The sequence below is a fragment of the Gekko japonicus genome, unplaced genomic scaffold (assembly GCF_001447785.1).
Source record: "Gekko japonicus isolate JY-2015 unplaced genomic scaffold, Gekko_japonicus_V1.1 scaffold2223, whole genome shotgun sequence".
In the NCBI taxonomy this organism is placed as follows: domain Eukaryota; kingdom Metazoa; phylum Chordata; class Lepidosauria; order Squamata; family Gekkonidae; genus Gekko; species Gekko japonicus.
Genome location: NW_015172072.1, coordinates 269,583 through 280,516, shown reverse-complemented (window position 1 = coordinate 280,516; position 10,934 = coordinate 269,583). Strand labels below are relative to the sequence as shown.

The 10,934-nt window shown below is 51.2% G+C and overlaps 1 protein-coding gene and 1 non-coding gene across 2 annotated transcripts in view; one reads left to right on the top strand and one right to left on the bottom strand.

Moving 5' to 3' along the window:
- SMO (smoothened, frizzled class receptor) overlaps positions 1 to 10,934 on the top strand; it is a gene marked incomplete at its 5' end in the record, with an annotated part of 29,963 nt that overhangs the window by 15,462 nt on the left and 3,567 nt on the right. Inside the window, 5 exons of the mRNA XM_015420860.1 lie at positions 3,432 to 3,578; positions 7,277 to 7,369; positions 8,777 to 8,885; positions 9,888 to 10,073; positions 10,244 to 10,392. Of these exons, the coding sequence (XP_015276346.1) occupies positions 3,432 to 3,578; positions 7,277 to 7,369; positions 8,777 to 8,885; positions 9,888 to 10,073; positions 10,244 to 10,392 (684 nt within the window). The remainder of the gene's footprint in view (positions 1 to 3,431; positions 3,579 to 7,276; positions 7,370 to 8,776; positions 8,886 to 9,887; positions 10,074 to 10,243; positions 10,393 to 10,934) is intronic.
- TRNAA-AGC lies at positions 10,625 to 10,696 on the bottom strand. The gene has a single exon. It is a non-coding gene; the product is annotated as a tRNA-Ala (tRNA).

Below are 10,934 nucleotides of genomic sequence, written 5' to 3'. Positions count from 1 at the left end.
CGGACGGGGCCGCCTGTCTCCCCTAGGGGGCAGAGAGAAAAGGCAGGTGGTCCTCTCTCCACAATATTCTGGCTGCCTTACTCTAGTGCAGGCCCCTCTGCGCGCGAAGTGTCCCTGGAACCTATCTTCCCAAGGTCCCCCCATGGTGGCAGTGTAGCCACGGCAACTGGTCTTCGTGACCCGCCAAGCAACCAAGATGGTGAGGGGGTTGGAGCCCCTTCGCTGTGACGAAAGGCTGAAGTGTCGGGGACTTTTCACTTTAGAAAAGAGACAGCTGGGGGGGGAAGCAATGTTCCCTCTAAGCTGCGCAGTCTTGTGAGCAAAAATTCTACTCTGTGAGCTGCTGGCATTTAAGTTGTGAGCGAGCGATTTGGTTACTGCATAAATCAGTTTGCTCTGGAGCCCTCCTCCCTGAGCTAGGACAAAAATGGGTGAGCCGGAGGCTAAAAAATTGTGAGCTAGCTCACACTGACTCAGCTTAGAGGGAACACTGGATGGGATAGAGGTTTATAAAACTATGCATGAGGTGGAGAGGGTTGACATAGAGAATTTTTTCTCCCTCCCCCAAAAGACTAGAACTCAAGAGCATCCAGTGAAGCTGACGGGCAGTAGGTTTGTGACGGAGAAAAGGAAACACTACTTTACACAGAGAGGGATTAAAATGTGGAATTCGCTGCCAGAGGACGTAGTGATGGCCACAGGAAGAAATAGCTTTAAAAGGGGGATTAGTTAGATGCATGGAGGATAAGCCTAGCCATGGTGATGGAGGGCAACCTGTTGCTGGCCCTCAAGAGGAACTGGTTGGCCGCTCTCTCAGACAGGAGGCTGGACTAGATGGACCCTCGCTGGTCTGATCCAGCAGGGCTCTTCTGATGTTCTTATTTCCTTCAACCCCTTCCTTCCCATATTCTTCATTCCCCTTTGTGCTGTGGCTCAGTGTCAGAACATCACACAGAAGGTCCCAGGTTCAATTCTCAGCATCGCCAGTTAAAAGGGACCAGGCAGGAGGTGATGAGAAAGACCCCTGCCTGAGACCCTGGAGAGCTGCTCCTGATATTGGTGGACCAAGGGTCTGATTCAGTAGAAGGCTAAGCGGGGTCAGTACTTGGAGAGGGGAGACCGCCAAGGAAGGCTCTGCAGAGGAAGGCAATGGCAAACCACCTCTGCTTCTCACTTGCCCCGAAAGCCCCTTGCTGGGGTCACCCTAAATCAATTACCACTTGATGGCACGTACGAATGTACCTTTCCCCTGCAGGGGCAAATGTGGCTTTTCCCACAGAGGAAAGGATTAAAGTTTCCTTCTCTGTGCTTCTCTGTGGAAGCTGTAAAAGGTAAAAAGGATTCCTTTAAGCGGTGGAAAGCTAGTCACAGTGAGGCTGATAAAACGGAACACAGGCTATGGCAAATAAAATGCAAGTCTGTGGTCAGGCAGGCAAAAAGGGAATATGAGGAGCATATAGCAAAAAACGTAAAAACCAACAATAAAACTTTCTTCAAATACATTAGAAGCAGGAAACCAGCCAGGGAGGCAGTGGGGCCCTTGGACGACCAAGGGGTAAAAGGAGTATTGAAGGATGATAGGGAAATGGCTGAGAAGCTAAATGCATTTTTTGCCTCCGTCTTCACTGTGGAAGATGAGAAGTGCTTGCCCACTCCAGAACCACTGATTTCAGGAGGGGTGTTGAAAGACCTGAGTCAGATTGAGGTGACAAGAGAGGAGGTCCTAAAACTGATAGACAACTTAAAAACTGAAAAATCACCAGGCCCAGATGGCATACATCCGAGAGTTCTGAAAGAACTCAAATGTGAACTTGTAGATCTCCTGACAAAGATATGTAATCTTTCCTTAAAATCTGCCTCCATTCCTGAGGATTGGAAGGTAGCTAATGTCACTCCCATCTTTAAAAAGGGTTCCAGAGGAGATCCGGGAAATTACAGGCCAGTCAGTCTGACGTCGATACTGGGTAAATTGGTGGAAACCATTATTAAGGAAAGAATTAGTAGGCACATAGATGAACAAAACCTATTGAGGCAGACTCAGCACGGTTTCTGTAAGGGAAGATCTTGTCTCACTAACCTGTTAGTGTTCTTTGAGGGGGTGAACAAACATGTGGACAAGGGGGATCCAATAGATATTATTTACCTTGACTTCCAGAAAGCTTTTGATAAAGTTCCTCATCAAAGGCTCCTAAGTAAGCTCAAAAATCATGGGATAGAAGGACAAGTCCTTTTATGGATCAAAAACTGGCTAGTTCATAGAAAACAGAGAGTGAGTGTAGGTGGGCAATTTTCTCAGTGGAGGGTGGTAAGCAGTGGGGTACCGCAGGGATCAGTACTTGGTCCACTGCTTTTTAACTTGTTCATTAATGATTTGGAGATGGGAGTAAGCAGTGAAGTGGCTAAATTTGCGGATGATACAAAGTTGTTCAGGGTGGTGAAAACCAGTGAGGATTGTGAGGCACTCCAAGGGGATCTGTCAAGGATGGGCGAGTGGGCGTCAACATGGCAAATGGGGTTCAATGTGGCCAAGTGCAAGGTGATGCACATTGGAGCCAAAAATCCTAAATATAAATACACATTGATGGGGTCTGAACTGGCAGAGACTGAGCAAGAGAGAGATCTTGGAGTTGTAGTGGATAACTCACTGAAAATGTCGAGACAGTGTGTGACTGCAATAAAGAAGGCCAATGCTATGCTGGGGATTATTAGGAAGGGTATTGAAAACAGATCAGCCAATATAATAATGCCCCTATATAAATCAATGGTGAGACCTCATTTGGAATACTGTGTGCAGTTCTGGGCACCACACCTTAAAAAGGAGGACGTCCTTCTTCACCCAAAGAGTGATTAACACTTGGAATTCACTGCCACAGGAAGTGGTGGGTGCTACAAGCATGGACGGCTTCAAAAGGGAATTAGATAAGCATATGGAGCAGAGGTCCATCAGTGGCTATTAGCCACAAGGTATAGATAGGGACTCTGGGGCAAGTGATGCTCTGTCATCTTGGTGCTTGGGGGGGGTCAACAGTGGGAGGGCTTCTAATGTCCTGGCCCCACTGGTGGACCTCCTGATGGCACTGGTATTTCTGGCCACTGTGGGATACAGAGTGTTGGACTGGATGGGCCTTTGGCCTGATCCAACATTGGCATCTCTTATGTTCTTATGTTCTCTTATGTTCTTATGTCCCGTTCACCTCCTTGATAAAGCAAACTGGGTAGCCGAGTTTGCAAAAGGGAACAAGGAAGGAGGAAGGGAACCAAAAAAGTTTAAAAATAAAAGCTGGAAGTATTTGTAACGTGACCCTTCTGCCCTCTGGGACTGGAACGGTAGGAAGACAAAGAATTGGGACGTATCCAAGGGAAGGGGGAGGGCAGGACTGGTTCCGTAGGGGCTTATTTTGGTGCGGTACGGACCAACTTCCTGATTCTCTCTCTCTTTCTGTGCCCTTCCCAGGTGGACGGAGACTCCGTCAGCGGCATCTGTTTCGTGGGCTACAAGAACTACCACTATCGGGCAGGTTTCGTGCTGGCCCCCATCGGTCTGGTGTTGATCGTGGGAGGCTATTTCTTGATCAGAGGTGGGGTTCTTTCCCCTTGGATTTTCTTATTCCATTTCCCTCTTGCCAGGGTTCTGTTTTTCCCCATGGTAGATAAAATGCCACATGTTGTGCGTCTTGGAAACGACCAGGCGTAAGTTCTATGGCGAGGTATGGTCGCATTCTCCCCGATTACAGTCCATCCTTACAGAAGAACAAACAAGGCACCCGCGGGCAGTAACTTCAGGTACAGAGAAAGCGCTGCTGGCTTTCTCCAGAGGTCTGCTTTGCAAAAAAGAGAGAGAGAGAGAGACAGCACACACCTCTCTGTGTTTGTGTCATGTACTTGCACATGAGTCAGCTTCCAGATTCCACATTTAAAACGACAGAAGAGATCTTCCAGGAAACAGCTGACTGTGAGAATAACAATCTGCAAATATTCTTGATGTGTCAAGTATATAGACCCCTGCGTAGCCAAACCTCCTTTTGATTAAGGCACAGTTCGAAAGCTGAGAAGCATCGTCCAAATCAATCTTCTCGGGAGCAACTTCAGTGTTCAGAGATGGTCCCAGCTTGAGAGCCAGTGTGGAGAACCGGGTTTCATTCCCTGCTCCTCCTCCACATGAAGGCAGCTGGGTGGCCTTGGGTCAGTCACAGTTCTCTCAGAGCTCTCTCAGCCCCACCTACCTGACAGGGTGTCTGTTGTGGGGAGAGGAGGGGAAGGCGACTGTAAGCCTCTCTGAGACTCCTTCGGGTAGTGAAGAGTGGGGTATAAAACCAACTCCTTCTTCTGCTTCTGCTGCTGCTGCTTCTACTACCTCTGCTGCTTCTGCTGCTTCTCCTTCTACTTCTTCTGCTGCTACTTCTGCTGCTTCTTCTGCTTCTTCTTCTTCTGTTGCTACTTCTACTGCTTCTGCTTCTTCTGTTGCTGCTGCTGCTGCTTCTACTTCTTCTGCTGCTGCTTCTTCTGCTTCTTCTGTTGCTGCTTCTGCTTCTACTTTTGCTGCTTCTGCTGCTGCTGCTTCTACTTCTGATGCTGCTTCTACTTTTGCTACTGCTGCTTCTGCTTCTTCCGCTGCTGCTGCTTCTGCTTCTTCTACTGCTGCTTCTTCTGCTGCTTCTACTTTTGCTGCTTTTGCTTCTTTTGCTGCTGCTTCTACAGCTTCTGCTTCCTGCTTCTTCTTCTGCTGCTGCTGCTTCTTTTGCTACTTCTACATCTGCTGCTACTTCTTCTGAGAGAGCTGTTTCTCAGCCAGTACCGGCACCACATTTAGCCAATGAAATTCTCTCTGAACAAACAGTGTCTCCCTATTCAAAGCCCATTTTTATTGTAACTGCCAAAGAGAGGATGTGTCTCTGACAGAAACCCTGAGGAGCCGAGGATCCTTTCAACCAGGAAGGGCCCGTAAATTGTGGCTCTAGGCTTCAGGAGAGTTTAAATAAAGACTCATTTCCGTCTGCCGGTCACATTTTTATCCTGCCCTTTCTCCAAAGTGCTCAGGGAAATTTACATGGTCTCCCCTCCACCCTTCTCCATCTGATCCTCACAACAACCCTGCGAGGTAGGTGAGGCTGAGACAGGGCAGCTGGCTCAAGGTCGCCTAGCGAGGTTCACAGCTGAGGGGGGATTCGAACCTGAGTCCCCCCCCCAGGCCACGTCCATCCAACTCTAAACCCTGTACCACACTGGCAGCTGGCAAACTGGCCGAGGGGGCGCCAGGCCTTCAGTGTCAAGCTTTAATGCCAAGAGATGGCAAAGCAGTATCTTTTCCAGATACACAGTCCACAGCCCATAGAGTAAGCCACGCCCCAATTATTTATGGGCATCTGTTTTTTTAAGATTTGGGTAGTCTGGCTCCACGGGGCCGGCGGAGTGGGGTGTGATATTAAAAAATGTACTCAGGCAGTAAACACTTCATAACATTCCTGGCACGTGTCCATCAACGCACATGCTTATCATGTTAGTCTTTCTTGGGGGGCCGGGGGGGCGGTATTGTTGCAGATCTGCGCGTTCAGGGCCTGTTGTTTTCTGGAAGGGGGCGTGGGGGTGGGAACAGGGGAGGCCCCTCAGTCTCTTGCTTCCGTTCGTTTTCTTTCTCCACCTGAGGTGGGGGGGGGAGGGAAAGGCTGGGGACGGGTCCAGTGGGAGGGCTTCTAGTGTCCTGGCCCCACTGCTGGACCTCCTGAGGGCACCTGGTGTTTCTGGCCACTGTGGGCCACTGGCCTGATCCAACATGGGCTTGTCTTATGTTCTTAAGAGGGGGACATAGCTCTTCCTGGGGGGGCTGTTCGGACCTCACAAGAGGGGGCCTCTGAGAGACTCAGAGCAGCCGGCCAGCCACAACCACTCTGCCCCCCCCCCCAGCCCTACGACACTCCGTGGCCGGTCTCCACACCAGTACCTTGATGGGGCAGAGCTGCTGGGTGGTGCCCAGGCCAAATCTCCTCAGATTTCTGGATCGAAACTGGTTGTGGGTCTTCAGTCCAGCAGGATGGCCTCACCCCCGACGGCTAGAGAGCACCATGCAGACCCTTCAATGGCTAGGAGCGCGGACTCTAATCTGGGAGAACCGGGCTTGATTCCCCACTTCTCCACAAGCAGCTGCTGGTGTGACCTTGGGTCAGTCACAAGTTGTCTTGGAGCTGTTCTCTCAGGAGCAGTTCTTGAGAGAGCTCTCTCAGCCCCGCCTATCTCACAGGGTGTCTGTTGTGGGGAGGGGAAGGGAAAGGAGTTTGTGAGCCGCTCTGGGACTCCTTTGGGTAGTGAAGGGTGGGGTATAAATCCAATCTCCTCCTCTCCTCCTCCTCCTCCTCATTCTTCTCCCTTAAAAGCCGCCTGCCATTCAGACCCCCTTGAAAGACCTGGGAAACAGGCAGGCCTTGCAGGGCCTCCTGAAGATGTCCAAGAAGGGTGGCCCCCTCACCTCTTTGGGGAGCCACGAGGGAAAAGGCCCCGGGGGGTCCGATCGATGCCAGACGGGCCGCCTCAAATGGTGGCATAGCCAGCAGATGGCTGCCTAGTGACCATATTTAGCACACGGGGCATACGGAAGGAGACCGTCTGACTTCTGATTCTTCAGCCAAAACATTTGAATGATTATTCTCCCATGAGTCCTAGAATACTGATGAGACGTTTTTAGTTTTATGGGACAAAAACAGCACACCCGGATTCACTGCTCGAGGGATTCACGTCCCTCTTTGCTTGTGCGACCCCCACCCCCATTCTCTGGTATACAAGACGAGAACTGTTGGGGCTGCAGACCTCGGTGGGAAAATACGGAGAGCCCACCTCGATCAGACCAGTGATATTACCCAACTATAAGCCTAATTAACCCATTTACACCTTTCTAATTCATTATTACCAGTGTCCCAATCAATACAAAACCCACACATAATAAAGCAAAAAACAAAAACACAGATAAACAAGAAACAAAATCACAATCACAAACACATTCTTTCAAAATTCCAGTTAAGACAAAAATAATACAGAAATTCTCATCGTAGTAACCTTTGATAGGCTTATCCTTCATTCATCTGTCTAATCTCCCTTTGAAAGCTGTTTATTCCCGTGGCCATGACTACATCGTCTGGCAGCGAATTCCACATTTTAATCACTCTCTTTGTAAAGTAGTCTTTTGTCCGCCCTGAACCTACTGCCCGTCAGCTTCATTGGATGCCCTCGGATTCTAGAATTTTGCGAGAGGGAGAAGAAACGGGTTACCTGTGTCTCCTCTTTCCAGGTGTGATGACCCTGTTTTCCATCAAGAGCAACCACCCCGGCCTCCTGAGTGAGAAAGCCGCCAGCAAGATCAACGAGACGATGTTGCGGCTGGGTGAGTGGGAGAGCCGAGAGCTGAGCCAGGACCAGTGTCCCCTCTAAGCTGAGATAGTGCGAGCTAGCTCACAGTTTTTTAGCCTCCGGCTCACACATTTTTGTCTTTGCTCGGGAAGGAGGGCTCCAGAGAAAACTGATTTATGCAGCGGCCAAATTGCTCACTCGCAACTTTAATGCCAGCAACTCACAAAGTAGAATTTTTGCTCACAAGACTCCACAGCTTAGGGGGAGCATTGGCCAGGACGGGCCCGAGGGTCCACTTGGATCAGGAGGAAACCGGTAGCCCGGCCTGGCCCAGGGCTGCCACGAGCCACAGGACATTGGGAGGGCCCACAGTTTATGGATGTGGCACAGAGGTTTTCTGTCGAAGGTCCAAGGTTCAGTCCCTGGCATCGCCGGTTAAAGCAGGGGCCCTCGAAACCTTGTGCAGCCTGCAGGCATTGGGAGAGGTCCATGCCTGAGACCGTAGAGACTCGCTACCAGTCAGAGTAGATGGACTGATGGCGTGACTCGATAGGTGTTGCCTCCTGGTGCCTGGAAAGAAGCTTGCTTAGAGTTATCAGCTTGCGGGTCGTTAAAATAGCCCTGTTCAAAAGTTACAGTGGACGCACAAAGTGCCTTTTACACATGCTGAATAATGCATTTTCAGTCCGCTTTCCATTCACTCTAGAGAATGGGTTTTCCCGCACTCTTATTTTTGTTTGTGTACCTGCGTCCTTTCCCCCCCTTTTCCTGTTTTGCACCCTCTAGTGGTCACTTCGATATAGCATCGTTGTGTCCCTGGATTATTTGCCTGTTGCCTGTGCTTTAAATTGCAAGGAAATCAGCCAGAGATACAGTGATGGTATATCAAAGCAACCACTAGAGGGAGCAAAACAAGGGAAAGAAAAAAAGACACAGTTACAGCCACACAAGCAACAAAAATAAGAGTGCGCAAAAGGCCATTATACACAAGTGGATTTTGCCATTCCATACAGGAAAATCCAAAGGGGACTGAAGATGGATTATTCAGCATGTGTGAAAGCACAATTAGGATATGCTGTAGACTTGCCTTTTTTAATATACAAGCATTGAGCGATTCTTTTCCCTAACCCCCCCCCTTTTTTTCTTCTCCCTTTTTTTCTTCCTCCCTCCTTTCTTTTTGTTCATGTGATACCAACCCCACATTTATCCAGGAGCTGGTCCCCAGTTTCACTTGCAAAGGGAACACACTTTGGCCGTTTCTTACGAACAGGTGTACGCCTGTACGTGTGCAGGACGTGTGTGTGTTCACTGTGGCCGGTGAACAGGGCTGGTATCTTCCCGGGTATTGCAAGCCGACTCCTGTCGAGGGGCCCGTTGCGGTCCTCCGCTCCGGGGGCTGTGCCAAAAATGCTCAATCGACTTCCTTTCCCATCCATTGCAGGAATCTTTGGCTTCCTGGCCTTCGGTTTTGTGTTCATCACCTTCGGCTGCCACTTCTACGACTTCTTCAACCAGGCAGAATGGGAGCGCAGTTTCCGGGAGTACGTCCTGTAAGTACGAGAATGGGGGGAGTCCTGCCCTTTCCACCTGCGGTAGCCTCCCAGGGAGGGACCCTGGCTCAGTAGTAGAGCAGCCGCTTGGCAGGCAGAAGGTTCAGTCCCTGACATCTCTAGCTAAAAGGATCAGGCAGGGATGATATGAAGAAGAAGAAGGGTTAGATTTATACCTTACCTTCCGTCGGAGTCTCAGAGTGGCTTACAATCTCCAGTTTGGTGTAGTTTAGGAGTGCGGACTCAGATCTGGGAGAACCGGGTTTGATTCCCCAGTCCTCCACATGCAGCTGCTGGCGTGACCTTGGGTCAGTCCCAAGTTCTCTCAGAGCTGTTCTCAGGAGTAGTCCTCGAAAGAGCTCTCTCAGCTCCACTGACCTCACAGGGTGTCTGTCGTGGGGAGGGGAAGGGAAAGGAGATTGTGAGCCGCTCTGAGACTCCTTCAGGTAGTGAAGGACAGGGTATAAATCCAATCTCCTCCTTCTCCTCCTCCTCTTCTTCTTCTTCTTCTCCTCTCCACAACAGACACCCTGTGAGCAGTGTTCCCTCTAAGCTGAGTTAGTGTGAGCTAGCTCGCAATTTTTTAGCCTCCAGCTCACAGATTTTTGTCCTAGCTCAGGAAGAATGGCTCCAGAGCAAACTAGTTCATGCAGTAGCCAAATCGCTCGCTCACACCTTTAATGCCAGTTGCTCACAAAGTAGTATTTTTGCTCACAAGACTCCACAGCTTAGAGGGAACATTGCCTGTGAGGTAGTTGGGGCTGAGACAGCTCTGAGAGAACTGTGACTGACCCAAGGTCATCCAGCTGGATGCCTATGGAGGAAGAGTGGGGAATCATCCCCGGTCCTCCCAGGTTCGAGTCCGCGCTCTTAAACACTACACCAAACTGGCCCTCGCCTGCTTTGCAGAAAAATCCGCGACCTTAAAACCTCCTCCTCCCACCCCCGCGAAAAAACCCCCCAGTAGCACTCCCGGCTCTCTCCTCTTCCCCTCCTCCGCAGCTGTGAGGCCAACGTGACGATCGCGACTCAGACCAACAAGCCGATCCCCGACTGCGAGATCAAGAACCGGCCCAGCCTCCTGGTGGAGAAGATCAACCTCTTCGCCATGTTCGGGACCGGCATTTCCATGAGCACCTGGGTGTGGACCAAAGCCACACTCCTCATCTGGAAGCGCACCTGGTGCAGGTAGGCAGGGGCTGGGGGCAGGTTGTCCTGTTTTGGGAAAGTGGGATGTCGGATCACGAGGGCTGGGGTGACGGGGCCTCCCCAGGGTGGCCCCCTTCTCCTGGTTGCTGGGCGTCTCTCCAGCCCCGCCGGCAGCCTCTCCCCCGCCCCCCCCCCCCTGCTTGTTCCAGGCTGATCGGCCGGAGCAGCGACGAGCCCAAGAGGATCAAGAAGAGCAAGATGATCGCCAAGGCCTTCTCCAAGCGGAAGGAGCTCCAGCACAACCCCCAGCAAGAGCTCTCCTTCAGCATGCGCACCGTCTCGCACGAGGGGCCCGTGGGTACGTGCGGGAGACTGGGGAGGAGTGGGTGGGCAGAGGGGAAGGACCATGTGACTCGAGGGGGACCTGGTGGGGGCTGTGGACCCTCCTCTGGCTGGGGTGACGCTTTCTTTTGCTGCACCAGATCCTCCGGGTCCCTGAAGGTCAGTATTGTCTACTCAGACTGGCAGCGGGTCTCCAGGGTCTCAGGCCAGAGGTCTTTCCCATCCCCTCCTGCCTGGCCCTTTTGAACTGGAGATGCCGGGGATTGAACCTGGGACCTTCTGCATGCTGAGCAGATGCTCTGCCACTGAGCCACAGCCCCTCTTTACAGCTCTCTAGGGACTCAGGCGGAGGTCTTTCCCATTACCTCCTGCCTGATCCTTTTTAACTAGAGATGCCGGGGATTGAACCTGGGACCTTCTGCATGCCAAGCAGAGGCTCTGCCACTGAGCCACAGCCCCTCTTGGCAGCTCTCCAGGGACTCAGCTGGAGGTCTTTCCCATCACCTCCTGCCTGGTCCTTTATAGCTGGAGATACCGGGGCTTGAACCTGGGACATTT